A 15,763-nucleotide genomic window follows, 5' to 3' on the forward strand; every position below is an offset into this window, starting at 1 on the left:
TGCTGAACTTAAGACGATCTTGAATATAAGAACTGACTATGAATACCGGCCTTAGAACTAGAAAAAGATGAAGAATTAATTGAACCGAAATTAAAATTAAACTACATTGGTAGAAACAGTTATAAGTCTGCGATTAACTATAAGATAAAAAGATCCTTCCGTAGGTTCAGATTAAATTCTTGTTCACTCGTTTGGCTAGACTGATATATCTCTATCTGGAATTTCCTGGAAGTTCGGTGTCATTTAATTAATACAAAAAGGAAAAGAAGATTGATTCGTTCTCGATAACTGCTCTATTAATGTTTCTTGCTAGTGGTATTCCGGTTTTTCTGTCGTTTCTCTCTGTCCATTACCCAGTCGCACTTATTTCTCTATGATAATAATCGCATATACAAGAGAAATCGCACAGTCGTTAGCTTGTAGTATACCTCGCGGTCATTTTATTTCTAAAATCACCACAGGCGCGGCATAAAGCACTGCGTGTCGTACATGCATATGTTGATGAGAACGATGGCGACAACGGCAACCGACAGATCGAAGAATATCGGTACTAGAACCGGTTTACTCGGACAATTTTCCGAACGCCATCGCCCATGACGGCCATGACCTCACGCGTCGGCTTTCTCTCGGTAGGGAAAATTTTCATTGCGATGACGGGGGATTCCGTCTGCGAGGACGTCCGACAAAAGACTAGAAATGACTTGGACAGAGTCGAAGTTTCCCATCTCTCGATTCGTTCTAATTCATTCATTTTTTTTCCTCTTTACTGATCTTTCTCGCGACACGCTAACATGGTCGAAAGTAGCATTTATCCCAGTGAACCCTCCGCATTGTCATCGAGTGAACTAATCCGATGTGGAACGACGGTCGCGACATGACAACGCTTGAAATGTAAATGATGATAATCACGTCTGCAAGAACTGCAGGAAGTGCATCGCGAGGAGTGTAAATAACCATTGTTCTCCGTTTCCGTTGGAGAAAATAAATGACCGTTATTTCACAGTCACCCGGTAATGACGCGTCCAGTTCAATCCACTTCGTGGCCTCCGGACAAATGTGATTTGCACGAAACAAGAGCTTGTTTTTTTTAGTTAAACATCTTGCACGGTTCATTAATTTTCTCTTTTTTTCGGTTATTTTTCTACCAAGTCTAATTGCAAGAAACCATTGATTCCGTCGTCGGCCAGCCCCGTAGTTGCCCCCGTTATTGTCGTAAACGTAAAAGAAAGTCGCTTGTCTCCTTCAACTCGTGTGGTTCAGAGATTATCATGCTAGTAGGACGTCCTGATGGCGATTAACGCAACTTGTCAAGTTCATTACCGATATGCCAATTCGAAAGCCAATTTGCGGTTCTTCACAGACAAATTGATCGAATAAATCTATCGTGCGATGAAACGGAGATCGTTATCTAGCGAATCTTTTCACGGCATGGCGCTTTCATAAGCTGTGAAATTGCAATAATGACTCACATCAATCATTCTCTCTCAAAAAAAAAAAGTTATATACAAAACATGTAAAATTTATAATCGCTAACAAAGTTAAAGTGTTTACTACTGAAGAAAATCAATGTCATAAAAAACATCTAAGTGATTAATAATATGAATGGTCTAAATTCTAAATGATAGACGATTTCAATTTTTAACATTTTTTTCTTAATAATATTTTGAGGCCTTCGTGGCCTGAAAAATATTTTCTTCAAAGAAGCTATATATTCACGTGATTCGTAGGTTATCTCTGGGTCTTGATATCGTCACATGAGCGTGTAGAATTTTTTTTTTAGGGAGGGGTTTATCAATTCTGTTGTCACACAAATAGCAATTTTTGCTTATTGCAATTTTGCTTTAATGAATTGCTTATTTAGCATTTCTGCGTTATCACATAAACAGCTATTTTTATATTAATGAATTGTCTTCTTAGATATTTTTAGAATTCTTTTTTGGATAATTTTGGAAATCTCTCTCTAGCACGGACTTCCAAAACGTACGTCCTAAAGACTTTCAAAAGATGCCTTTATGTTTTTAAACGTCATAAGGACGTTCTCAGGATGTCTGTCAGATAAAGTGTACTGTATGGGTTCTTCTTGTTGCTAATTTTTAATTTAAAAAATATTAGATTTTGTTAATTATAACTTTCAATTATAAATTTCGGAGAAAGGGGTGAATCCCCCTTCTTTCTGGATAAGCTCATACATCGTCAAATGTCAACATTTGGTTAACATTAGAATTTACTTCATTAAGGCAAGAAGCAATCTAATAATAATCTATTTTTTCTTTTTTTTTTTAAACAAATTATTTTTTTTTTACAAAATTTAGTTCCCGCGTTTTGTGCGAAATGAAAAGAAATATAAAATTAAAAGTAAGTGAGAAAAGCAATGGTAAGAAAAGGAAAGTAAGAATTGAAAAAGAAGAAAGTGAGTTTTGAAAAAAATCGGTGAGAAACGATCATTATTGTGTATTAATCTATTACGGATTTGAGCGCGACATGTGCATGATGTATGTCTGTGAAAATGTGATAATTACTCGGACGAACCTGTCGCGCCGATGATAAGCATCTGACAATGTCAGTTTCACCTTTCTTCGTTTTCCGTTTTATGCGTGAATGTGAAAGGTGCCCGCGAGGTATAATCGTAATCCTCGCGATTAAAAAATCGCATGTGGAACATCTTGCACTAGTATAAAACGCCGATTTCCAATCAGTCATTAAAGTGAATCTTGCCTCTTACGCATTGACGTATATATTTTATCGTCTATAAAGCAAAATTACAACTTGTCGATTATAGGAAACGTTATTCATTAACATGAGCCTCGTATTTGTTTTTCAGTCATGTCGTTGAAACGACATATGTATCAATAAAGCATTATATCATGTTCTATTTTCTTCACTTTATAGTTATATTGAGATATATAACATTAACAATGAGGAATTAATGTTTTTTTTTACTACGATATGAAATAAATTCGTTTTTTTATGATTTGTGCATAAAAATAAACTTTGTATTAATTTTTTCATCATATTTATTAATAGACTTTGAAGAAATATCTCCGAAGATTCTCTTTTCTCGGAGATAGCTATAAATCTTGACTGATAAATAATCATGAAAACCATTTCCGCTGTAAACACGAGACACATGCAAATAGAATTCTTAGGACATTTATATGTTTTAATGTTAAATAAAGATTGGTAAAATATCTCTGAAGATAGAGCTATAACTGATAATCCTGAGAACCGTTTTCATTGAAAATACAAAACATTCAGATTGAATTCATTCAGAATATACGCATATATGTTGAATACAATATACGTGTATGTATATTTGTCCGTGCAGGATAATTTAAAAAAGGAAATTATATTTCATCTATATAATTTCCTTTTATCTATCCAGTATATTTTATCTATTTCTATTATCGAAAACGTGTCAAATAAAAGCATTATTTCAATGGACATTGCAAGAAAAAGGTGAAAATGATTTATTATCGCGATTGTTGTTGCAACAAGAAAGCGGAAGTCTTAAATTGAGATGTAATGTATAATGTTATCGATGTATAAACGTAAAAGCTTCAATACAACTCGTCGGAAAGACGATTAAATAAATCTAAAAGGTTTTTAAACGCGTAAACCTGATCATAAATTATTTGTGTTCTATATTAAAAAACATTTTTATGGCTATTTAATTAATAAACACTATTTAATAATTCATAATAATGCGCATCATAACACGGAAAAATTTTGCTAAAATATTTAAAAGTTTAGTTAGATACAGGTTTAAAAATAATTTGATTGGACTGTCAAAATAATTACATAAAAATCTCAAGTATGATGTTCAATATTGCAAAATGTTTTAATATTCTAGCAACTAAATTCTACATATTTTGAACGTTCTATATGTTTTGATAATCCAACAAAGTTATTTTCATATCTATAGACAGAAAGGATAGTTTTGCTAAAATATCCAAAAATTTAGTTAGACACAGATCTGAAAATAATTTTGTGAGCCATCAAAATAATTATATAGGATATTCAAACTGATTGCTAGAATGTTAAAACTTTTTGCAGCATTGCTCATCATGTTTGAGAGTTACGTAATTATTTTGACGGTTCAACAAAATTATTTTCAGATCTATATCTAGTTAAATTTTTAGATTCTTCAGTAAATCTTCTTTCCGTGTATTTAATTAAATTTTTAGATACTTTAGCAAAATCGTTCTTTCCGTAAACGTCTCACACACAGTGCTTTGCACATGATTATAGCCTTATAGCTGCGAGGAAGTGATTACAACGACGCGGCGATACTTGCTTCTTGAATCATGAAAAGTTGTTTCATTTCAGCGATCACCTGATGAACCGCGGCCGAGAGGAAAAATGAAAAGTACGAGTGGAGAGAAAGAGGGTAAGAGAGCGCGGCTATAAAGCGATCCAGTTTCATTGAAATTCTCAGTTTGTCTTATTCATATATCGCAGACTGCGGACGTAGCGATCCAATCAACCTTCCAGTTAGTGCTGCAGCATGAAGACGGGGCTGATGTTGCAAGTAAATGATCAGCGAGTCAGATATCTTAATGGCAGGTGTAAAAACGACCGCGTCGACCTTGCAAATTTGAGATTTCACGACATTGTTCTTCGTTATGGAAGAAGTGCACTTAGGAGTACCGCCTACGTTAACAGCTCCAACAATTTGTGCTCTGTGATCTGCTAATAAATATTTAGTAACTCAACGAGAACAAAGTCGACGTGTCGCTCGAGATCACCGGCGATTATTAATATATACGTAAACGATTGAGAATTAAATTTAGAAAAAGAAAAAGAAAAACCGGAGATTATAGATTAATCGTTGTGGTGATTTGCAGTTGGCGCTGCCCGTGGTGCTTTTGGCCGGACTCTCGGAAGAATTTTTTTTTCAATAGTGAGTTTGTCTTTGTATTTTTTTTGTGCCAGAGCTATTCGAAAAGAATAATTTAATCTTATGAAAGATGTATCAAATCGATTTTGTCTCCTTCGACTTGTGAACTTTTTTATTTTGTACCAGTTTTCTTTGGTCGAAACTTTGATACTATTATTTTTTGTAATTTGTTTTAGATATTTTAATAAACAAATTCTAAGTTGAATTTTTAAAATGTAGACTCGCAATTGTTTGAATAATAAGTTTTTTTATCTGTCATTCTAAAGATTTTTTTAAACAGCCTTTAAATCAAATTTAGACTTTTTTAAATAGCCTTTATTTTTAATAATTTAGAATTTATTAGCATAATATTTTTTTAAAGAAGAAAATTGTCTCTTCTCCCTAGAGACAAGATAAAATCGAAAGCTCTCGACAGAACGGAGCGGCATGAAAAATTTGTACGCAATACGGACGACAAGTGTGTCATTTCTTCTACTTTCCGCTTTTCTATTTTCAATTATTTATAACACGTTTTCTCACGTTGCAGCCCTAAGAAGGCACTGACGGAATTCTTTGAATCTCTGAAGGCAAAAAAGACGCTACCTAAGATGGGCCATGTACAACACTACCACATACATTATTATCCGATGCCTTTCCCTTTATTAGCATGGACGAGAGCACCGGATAAATACTATCTCGACGAACTCTACGAGTATGTTCTAATATTGAGTAAAAAAGATTAAACTTATTTCGCAACTCGATTGCATCTTGTAAAAACTAATCTATAGAAAAATAACAAATCATCGCACGAGGGAAAGTGACATTTCAAGTTTAGTTTAGTTTTCATATCGCCGCGTGTGAGAAAATTTGCAATCTCATCGCCATCCTTTTGATTCTATCTGCACGTTATGTTAATATCACACATGGCTGATGCGACTACTGGCTGTCCATTTCTAATAATGTCCATTTCTACTATTGCAGATTAATTTTTACTCTTTACCCTTTTCTAATTCTTAGAATAGAAAAAGATAAATAGTAAGTTAAACTAATGATCTGTTCTCTGTTCCTGCATTATAAACTGTAGAACTCTCTTTCTCGCTTTCGACAAATATCAAACATATACATACCTATCTCACTTTAAGTTCCAAAAGTGTATACTAGTTCAGCTACAGAAAACAGATCTTAAAATTAAAGTTAATTTATTTGGTAAGAAATATATGGAAAGAATGATTTTGCTAAAGTATTTAAAAATTTAGCTAGATATAAATCTGAAAATAATTTTGTTGGATTATTTAAATAATTACGTATACACGGAAAAAACGATTTTACTGAAGTATATAAACATTTAAATGAATATATATATATATATATAGATCTGAAAATAATTTTGTCGGATCAACAAAATAATTATGCAAAAAGCTTAAGCAATGGTTCTATTCGCGTTGTTTGCACTTTTTGTACTCAGCATCTTCGCTTTCTCGTTTTTCAATATATATATTTATCTCATTTTAGGTGCAAACATTTTTGAGAATTTCAAGCAACGCGAACAGACCTATTGCTGCAAAAAGTTTTGACATTCTATCAATCGGCTTGAGCGTCCTACAAAATTATTTTGGTGGTCCAACAAAATTATTTTCGGATCTGTATTCTAGATAAATTTTTAGATGTTTCAGCAAAACCATCCTTTTCGGGCATAACTCGAGCATTTTATTTTCCAGCGACTCTCTCACGTCACTCGGCTGGTCGGGTTACCATTACGGATACGCGCCAGATCCGTCGCTAATCATGTCGTCGGGTCTCCAACACCTGTCCGGGTCGAATCTATGGGATGACCTTTGGGACGAGAAGATTCTAGGTAAGTACAGATAATTCTGCGCGGGGAAAAATCGATCGTTTGTTCGTTCATCGACTGGAACGCATGAGAAAAGGACCGGGCAATCTCGCGATTAAAAATAGCGATCTTTTTACAGACACCGACGACGAGCTTGACACGATCGATCGAAACTCCAAGGGAATACTGGTGCAGGTCCCCGTCAATCGGCCACTCGTATTTCATCTGCCGTTGAGGAAGTCGCGGCAGAGACGAATAGAGACGGCAACAACTTAAGGCCTCGCCGTGAAACACCTGTTTCTCTCTCTCTCTCGAAACTAACAATTGTGATTAAAATTGGTCATCAAACGTCACATCAAATCTTCAATCGTTTAGCTTTAGATTAGTTAATTAAAAACTTAACTTCTAAGTGTTTAGCAGATGTATAAATTTGATGATAGATCTGTTCTTTTTAGCTGAACAGCTCTTTCTATGCTTCTGCACAGTTCATCCTTTCCCTTTTTTTTTCTAACGGAAGAAAAAAGAAAGATGAATCATACAAGAAGTTCAGCTAATTAAAAGAACATGCTTGAAGCTTGTTATTTATTATGCGCATAACAGACATTTGAAATGTTCCTTGACTCTATATTTTTTTCTTATATTTAGATTTACTGGTCGAAACGGCCAAAATAAATGTGAATGTTATTATGAGAATTATAATTTATAATTTGAGACGAGGCTCTAAATCATTCGCGAGTAATACATGTGGAAGTTGTTTACACATTTTAGCCGCATACGCGTGAAATTTTGGCGAACATTCACGCCGTCGCCGAGTAGTCTTCAGTAACGACCTGGGCAATAATTCATTCAATTGCGGTACAATTGAGACAGCTTTCAATTTCCTTCGTTCGATGCGAGCCTTTTGCTGCGCCTCGTAATCTTCTTGCAATCTCGACGCGAGATGCATCATGTATCTGCGGTCCGTCAATCTCACTACATTAGTTCCCATCAGTGACGTTAATCGCGATCTCACGGGTGTATAACTGAGTCTGTGTCGATTAATTAAGAGGTTATTCTCGGCGAAAATCAGTGACAAGACTTCAATCTCACCCGTATTTCACGCAGTCCGTTTCCCACCATGCCGGAGGCACGTCATATAGATCCACAGCCGCCGAGAACATATTTTATAAATTGTAATCTATTTTAGAGAAGTGAATTTTTTTACGTGAAATTTTTCGTAATCCGATGACAACTTCATTAAAAGAAAGTGTTCGCTCAATTTGAGCGTTTTTTGTCCCATACTTCCTATGATATTATTAGAGCTTATAGTAAAATAAAATAAAATAAAATAATTCCAGATGTAAATCTGTTTACGTGGCACGTATATGAGAAAAAATTAAAAGAATTAGAGTATATATAAAATATATGTATATGAAATTACGTAACGTATAAAGAATACAGAATTTTATTCCGAAATCTGGCACGAGTTATAGAGTTTAAAATGGGCTTTAGAAATTTATTTGAGAGGTTCGGAGCTAGATTAAAAGCCGGTTGTTCTAACTTCAAATAAACTATGTAATTTATTTATTGGATAAACAAAAAAGTAAAAGCATAAGAGAGGAAAGCTGGAAATACAATGGGCACATGCAATAGGTATAGGGAACAGGGAATAACGAGCTGTCCAATCATAGCTCTGATATAATAACAAACTTATACCCCAGAGCTCTGATTGGGGGGACGACTAGTTATTCCCTGTTGCCTGTGCCCATTATGTTTCCAGCTTTAGAGAGTAAGACAGTGAAGTTTACTGAAAGATGGAACAACCTAGTCTAATTATAAAAAATTTGAACTTTATTAATAATTCAACAATCATACATGTCTATAATTTGGCCGAGGAATCTTTTCTGCTTAATCGACCGTAAATAATACCTGACGGCTTATCTAAGGGTAGATAAACCTCCTTGCTCTGTCCTTCTATTCTTAGTTTGGTGAACGAGCTGAAATCCCAATCGAAATAATGCTTGTTCGGCATTTGCATCTCGACGCTACTAATCTGTAAATATTTTATTTCCGCGTAATGCACACATATAAAGTAAAACAAAATAATTAAATATATTAATTTATTATTATAATATATAATTATTATTATTTAATATTTTATATATAATAATATTAAATATTTTTTTAATATTTATTTTAATTTTAACTTATTAATTTAATCTTAAATTAAATTAAATTAATATCTTTTTGGCAAAATATTATGAAATAGGTAGTAAACTATTACTTTGTGATAATAATATGTTAATGCTTACTTGCTTAACTTTATCAAGTATGCACTTTTCTGTGAGATAAAGCGTATTCTGTACACTGGGCGAGTGAATCCCCGTATCTGGTGGACCCGCGAAATTCTGCATAATGCACTCCTTCACCACATGCCAAGCACCATCAAAATCTACCTCGGCGGTGGTATAGTCCCACGTTGCCATTACAACAGTACTGAAAATACGATCGTGCGAATCTTGCAACGTGCCGTATTCATCCTGAATGAAGTTTGCAAACGAGCTCTGAGTGGTTTTCAACACTCGTAACCCCTTTAATCCACCGCGTATTTGTGGTGGTCCTAGAACCGAGTAAATGCTGAATGAAAAGCTAGCAGTAGGTTAATCTTCTGCTTGTTCAAATGCATATTTTCTGATTTTGTAATAAATTTTACAAAGTTTTCTTTTCAAAATAAAATCAAATACATGCACCGAGATATGTTGTCACACAGAAAAAAATATCTTAATTTAAAAAAAATATTTTTTTGCTCATATTCAAATAAATTATTACTTTGGATCAATGAAAATTTTTTTGAAATTAAGATATTTTTTATTTTAAGAAACATATTTTAATTTCAAAGAAATTTTCATTGATCCAACGTAATAATTTGTTTGAATACGAGCAAAGAAATATTTCTTTGAAATTAAGATATTTTTTTCTCAGTGCATGCATTAAAAAGTATTGCGTTAATACATATTTTAATTTAAGGGCAAAAGGTAAAATCTTACATATAAATAAAAGATACCAAACTTTCATAATTTATGTAACTTAAACATTTTACGATATAAAAAAATAATAATGATAATGATATAAAAAAATCACGCTAGCTAGGAATGAAAAATTAATTCTGTTTAAAAAATTAATCTATTTAGAAATTTAAAATAGATCGTTTTTCATTTTTCGAATTAGTCTCAATGAGCTATGTGAAATAAACGGATCATTTTTTTCGAATCGTACCATTTCTGACCTGACTGACTTGACAGAATCTCGTCGCAGTAGGGTTCATAACGAAGGCGTGATTGTGTGGCCGGTTGTCAGCATAATACCTGGTCCATGGGTATTCCTCGATGTTGATACTGACTTGCGCCACGTGTTTGTACGTGTAGAGGAAGTGAGAGCAAAGTAAAAGCGCGAACGTTTCGGGCGATTGAACGCCGTGCTTTTTCGCTAGCAGGTACACCGTATTCTTCTGACTATCCGTCGAGACGATGTCGCGATTGTCAGCCTCTAAAAACTCCTTCTGGTCGTACAGACGTAAGTGCGTGTCGATCTCGTACTCGCGAATGTCGTGGCAAGGTTCATTATTCCGATTTACGTACAACAACTTGACATTATTCTTGCCGTAAGCATAAGCGCCTAATTCGTATTCGTTCCTAAACACAGATTCTTTCTGAATTTATTTACCCTTTAAATTTTTTATTCGTTCACACAATATATTCTTCTACTTCTTTCCGACTTATTTGAATACAGAGAAAATATTACACCAGTTAAATAATATTAATTCTTTTTTGTAATAAGAATATATAATCTCTTTCTCTCTCTCTCTCTCTCTCACTATAAGAAGTTAAATTATAATATTGTTTGAGTTTAGCAGAAAAGCAGCTTTGTAATTGTGTAAGATTCTTTAATATGGTTGAATTACCTATACATTTAGATTCATGAGAAACCAAGAACAAGACGAATCATATAAAAGAATTTCTTCAACAGCTGCAAAGCTACTTTTTTTTACTGAACTCAGTCAATGTTGTAAGATATTGGAGCACTTGTTGTTATAAAAATTGCACAATGGACTATTGATTTTCACCGATCGCGTTAATAGAAATTACGATGTGCACTGTGAACAGTTATAGGTATTTTAAATCGCACTGTGGGGACAATTTATAGATATATATAACAATGCTTAATTTTAGGCGATCTATAATTCGCGTTTTCAAGACAGAATTCTATTTACAATTTCATATAGACTGCGTATTTTGATACATGTGCGCATCCTATATTTATATATGCACGTATTTCTGATCCTTTGAATAATAATAAATTATAAATAGGATTCTATCTTTTGAAATCTGACACGAATTATAGGTCGTCTAAAGTGGGTTTTAATCTTAAAACGTCTATTTTAGTTCAATCAGTCTATTTTCTGTTACGTCTGAATTTACTGTATCGACATCGTAATTATTCTCCGTGGACGAAATAAAACGTATAACTTGTGTAAAAGCAACTACGCCAAGAATTTTGAAATTTTTTCTTTCTCACAAGGAATTTAATTAACAAAGTAGGTTTACATTAAAAATTCGAATAATTGCAGCAACTCTCTCGTAAAATACCAGGCTAACGAAGACTCTCTATTGTAATTCTTACTATAATATTTTCTTTGTGACTCTATTCATGTCGGTTTATTCATTTATATTTCTACTAAAGCGTCTGGAGATTTATAGGTCAATCCTATAAGCAACATTGTAAGGTTTGTAACTTAATCGTAAAAGATTAATAAGAACTCGTGACTGGTATTCACTAGTTGACAGGAAATATGTACCTTTTTTCATTCTCACTAAAATAATTGCGTTTGTCTCTTGTGTACGACGATTCCTGGTTTCTCAGCGATCTACTAAACGAATATATTTCGTCATTCTGCAGGCGGGAAAGCGGCTCCTTGTGCGGGGACATTCTCGTCGTACACTTCGGAGTGAGATTATCGCGCACTACGTGCTGTACAACGGCATCGATATGATATATATGGACGATATTGTTTGGAAATCATATCCCACCGCGTTTTTCCACCCTTGAACTCAAAATGTCTCTCGAGATTCAGCAAAAATCTGATCTTATGCACTCGAAAACATCACGCTTCCCGCACACAGACGCAACTAGGATTGACCCTCGATGAACTTGTAATCTCGGCGACAGCGAGACCGAAGCGCATTTTCACAACATTGTCGATAATCTCGGCAACGACGGCCGGGGGAGAGTTTTAGGGGAAAAAAAAACGCAATTCTTTTATGATTATAGTTGTTTCAAGAAGCTATTCCGAGAAGTATCGGTCATTTCTAATCATGCCCTGCTCCAATTACAGTAACATGGAAACCATATTGGAGAATATGTCGATACACATGTTAAATCTATTTCCCAAAAATTGACGTCAAATCAATAGGATCGTCGCAATATGCAAATATATAATAAATTACCAGCACGAACGGTTCGGATAAGGTATCTACTAAACAATCTATTAATAAGCCCAAATGATGATCACATTTACTGATGATATTACATAATATTTACAGATTACATAGCATTTACCAATAGCATTTGTGTCTTTAATCTTCGCGTTGACTGCAAAAATTGTGTGATTGCTGACTTTTTTTTGCTAGATATGATAATTTTTTTGTATTTATCAAAAATTATAAGATAACAAGTATCGAACGATATTGGATTAATGTCATTCGATACTCGTTGTCTCATAATTTTTAATAATTAAAAAGGTACTGTAACAATACTTTTAATACTCAAAATAAGTGCATGATTAATTGGCCAGTATTGAATTTATTTCTATAAACTAGTATTAAATTAATTTCTATAAGAGGGATGAATATTATTTTTCTATCAATCGTTATTGTTCGTTTCAATATTTGAAACAACATAAAATTTTTCTAATAGGTCAGATAAGAGTAGCGGTTTCGCGCAAACAATGTTACGATGTGCGCGATCAAATTCCATGCGATTCTATAACTGTATAATATAATATATTCATTATCCTTAATTAAATCTTTTCTTCCATACGTTAAATAACAAAAATTAAAATTTTTAATACAAATATAATTAAACTTTTAAATAAAATTCACAACTAAACAAATCAAGAATTAATGAGCTAAGCTCAGCTCATTAACTTTTGATTTGTTTATTTGTAAATTTTAACGAAAATTAATTTCTATCCACGTTGACAAAATATAGTACAAATATTATATTTGATAATTATTAATTAAATTAATCGGAATTTAATCGAAATTATCTTTAGATGAAAAACATTTTACAATTCAACAAAAGACTCACAAGAGACGTCATCCAACTATCCGGTACCGATTTGATTCTCCGTGAAATATGTTGTTGAACACAAAAATCTAAGAATTTTTTTATATATATTTTTTTATACGTGCGCTAAATCATGTTTAAGGGGTGAAACACCCCTTTGAAATAAAACGATATTTCTATTTCGAGCCGAATACTGTCGGAAGCATAAAAGATAGAAAAAAAAGTTTTAAACAAAAAGTTGTACGGTTTCAAGAGTACTTCAATATATATATGTTGCGAAGAAAATAAAATTTTTATAATTTTTTTGCTAACAATTGTTAAAAAAAAATTTTTTTAATTTTCTTCACAACATTGAAGTACTCTTGAAACCGTACAACTTTTGTTTTAAAAAATTTTTTTCCATCGGTGACGTCCCTTGTCAGTCATCTCATTTATCTCATCTGACGTCACTAGAGACCTTTCGTGAAGGCTACGTTTCAATATTTACTGCCAGTACTGAAAATCTACAGCATATACATAAGTGCATACTATGCATTTGTGATTGCAGTGATTTTCAACACTGATAGTGAATGAATATAGAATGTAGATAATTATAATACCCAAGCAGAAAAACAAGCCATGAAATGACGTTAAAATGAATGACGTTGCTGATTGAAAAGTATCTTTCACAGCGTTTTCGATTGCAGCGGGTTTAAATAATCGATCCGAGATCGATTATCTCATAAATGACGTCACACGCATGCTCTACTTATTTGGTTTCTATTTAGATGAGGTCATGGTACTTTAATCATTCTCGGGTCAATCTACATCCATTACGAAAAAGCTATTAATAAACATTTTGTTACTTCGATATCGTTTTGATGTCACAGTTTATTTTTTATATAAGCTGCACTAGAATTTTTTCTCACTTTAGTCAAATATCAAATATATATACTTATTTCACTTTTTAAGTTCTAAAAGTATATAGCTATAATAAAAAAATAGATCTATGATGACTTATTGTGTTCTGTTTGAATACAGCTTTAATGTCGTATTTTGGTTAGTCGTTGAAGCGGTTTGAGGAATATAGGAGAATGCTTACCGTCTTAAATGCTATTCACCTTAAATGCGGATCACCTTCGTATCGGCAGTGACGAGGAATTTATACTCACAGGATTTTGTTAGTGATAAAATTCGATTTAATGTCAACTGATTTTACACTTTTAGTATTCTTACGTATTTCTCGGAATATCGCTGAAATTTGTGTATACTAGTTTCAATATATATATTTGTTAACGATGCACTGATTAAGGTATACTGATCTGAATTCTCACTCCGAACTAATTGATCTGAACTATAACTAAGTGTTCTATTCTCTCCTTGCTTTCTCGCGCGCTTCTCTTTTTATCTCCCCGCAATCTAAGCTCAAGCAGAACGAGAAAGTCAAAATAATGTCAATTTTACGTCATATTGACTGATTATTGACCGAATTTATGTCAATTTTTTGTAGTGATTCGGTCAATGTGACGTCAAATTGATATTATTTTGACTTTTTTGTTCTTTTACGCATTTCAGGCCTATACTCGAAATCGTGTATATTCGTCGTAACTAAATATTAAGGCCCAATTCCACAATTCACGGTTAACTCTTAACCGAGGTTCAACTTGTTTCTCATCTCTTTCCAATTCTAAAATTGGAAAGAGACAGTGAATAAGTTGAACCTCGATTAAGAGTTAACCGTGAGTTGTGGAACTGGGCTTAAACGTTTTATCAATTGTCGCTATCGTTAACCAGCGACAGCCAATGAGAGTCGTGCTTTCTTCCTTGTCCTGCCATTGGTTGTCGCTAGTTAACGATAGCGACAATCATTGGCTGCATTCAGCAGAAAAGCAGCTTTGCAACTGTTGTAAAATTCTTGAATATGATTGGTCTTACCCTTAATTCCTCATTGGATTTAAATGTATAAACCAATCATATTCAAGAATTTTACAACAGTTGCAAAGCTGCTTTCTCTGTTGAACGCAGCCATTGATAACTGATATGACGTTTAGAAAATCCGCTACAGATATTGATTTTAAAAATTCAAAATCGTTTTCAATAATTAGTTCAATATTGTTCAACCGGAAGCAAAAATGCTGTTTTGTTTTGTAATAAAATTAAACATGTTTCGAACTTCTTCTCTTTTGGCGGTCAATCGATCAGCCAATCGGAGAAGAAAACAGTGAGAAGGTAAAGTTCGGTACCCAAGTGTAGTTCTGCTCAAGTGATTACTTAAAGCTTAACGCGCCTAATTAAATCGAAAAACATTAATTATTATCGTTATTATATAGATGTCTTCTTTTTAGCAATTTTAGCTGAACTTCTTGCACAGTTCATCTTTTCTTATTTTTTTCTCCAACGTCGAGAAAAGTTAAAAGAAAAAAAGTTAAAAGATCAAAACCATTTTCGGCTTTCAGCTGTTCTGTTTATTTCCTAACCTAACGTTCAATTCTCCGCACGTGTCGAAGATGCCAGACTATCAGCTGTGATCAGCTGTTCGCGACGCACAAATCCTGATTCTTTCCTGATCTAAACGCGCACGCACGTGTCCTGACCATCAAACATAAACAATATTACGCGTGTAATATTCGTGACATCAAATTTACAAAAATTTCAAATCTTATCTTTGAAATTTGCATCTTCTCTCTTTTTTCTTCAATACCAAATCATACACCTATTTCATATTAAGCGCAGAAGGTATACCATAGTGCAGC

The 15,763-nt window shown here is 33.4% G+C and overlaps 3 protein-coding genes across 5 annotated transcripts; 1 reads left to right on the forward strand and 2 right to left on the reverse strand.

The window, feature by feature from the left end:
- Positions 1–4,354: 4,354 nt before the first annotated feature.
- On the forward strand, positions 4,355–7,093 carry LOC108720910 (uncharacterized). 3 transcript variants are annotated; one of them, XM_018445182.1, is made up of 6 exons: positions 4,355–4,387; positions 4,459–4,528; positions 4,845–4,900; positions 5,424–5,588; positions 6,595–6,731; positions 6,847–7,093. In XM_018445182.1, the coding sequence occupies exons 2-6, from the start codon at positions 4,505–4,507 to the stop codon at positions 6,981–6,983; spliced, it is 519 nt and encodes a 172-aa protein (XP_018300684.1). In that variant the 5' UTR covers positions 4,355–4,387; positions 4,459–4,504; the 3' UTR covers positions 6,984–7,093. The 3 variants fall into 3 exon arrangements, with proteins under 3 accessions (XP_018300684.1, XP_018300683.1, XP_018300682.1); XM_018445181.1 differs by having other exon boundaries at positions 4,378–4,387; positions 4,436–4,528; XM_018445180.1 differs by lacking the exon at positions 4,355–4,387 and having other exon boundaries at positions 4,396–4,528.
- A 105-nt stretch (positions 7,094–7,198) lies between these two features.
- Positions 7,199–8,026, reverse strand: LOC108720913 (uncharacterized). Its single transcript, XM_018445184.1, has 2 exons — positions 7,797–8,026; positions 7,199–7,735 (listed from the first exon to the last, which is right to left on the reverse strand). Exons 1-2 carry the CDS (start codon positions 7,865–7,867, stop codon positions 7,408–7,410), a joined length of 399 nt encoding a protein of 132 aa, XP_018300686.1. The 5' UTR covers positions 7,868–8,026; the 3' UTR covers positions 7,199–7,407.
- A 490-nt stretch (positions 8,027–8,516) lies between these two features.
- On the reverse strand, positions 8,517–11,728 carry LOC108720882 (uricase). The gene is made up of 4 exons (XM_018445147.1): positions 11,542–11,728; positions 9,963–10,378; positions 8,999–9,306; positions 8,517–8,739 (listed from the first exon to the last, which is right to left on the reverse strand). The coding sequence occupies exons 1-4, from the start codon at positions 11,670–11,672 to the stop codon at positions 8,566–8,568; spliced, it is 1,029 nt and encodes a 342-aa protein (XP_018300649.1). The 5' UTR covers positions 11,673–11,728; the 3' UTR covers positions 8,517–8,565.
- Positions 11,729–15,763: the final 4,035 nt, after the last annotated feature.

This window comes from Mycetomoellerius zeteki, unplaced genomic scaffold (assembly GCF_001594055.1).
Source record: "Mycetomoellerius zeteki isolate Tzet28-1 unplaced genomic scaffold, Tzet1.0 scaffold156, whole genome shotgun sequence".
NCBI classification, from domain to species: Eukaryota; Metazoa; Arthropoda; class Insecta; order Hymenoptera; family Formicidae; genus Mycetomoellerius; species Mycetomoellerius zeteki.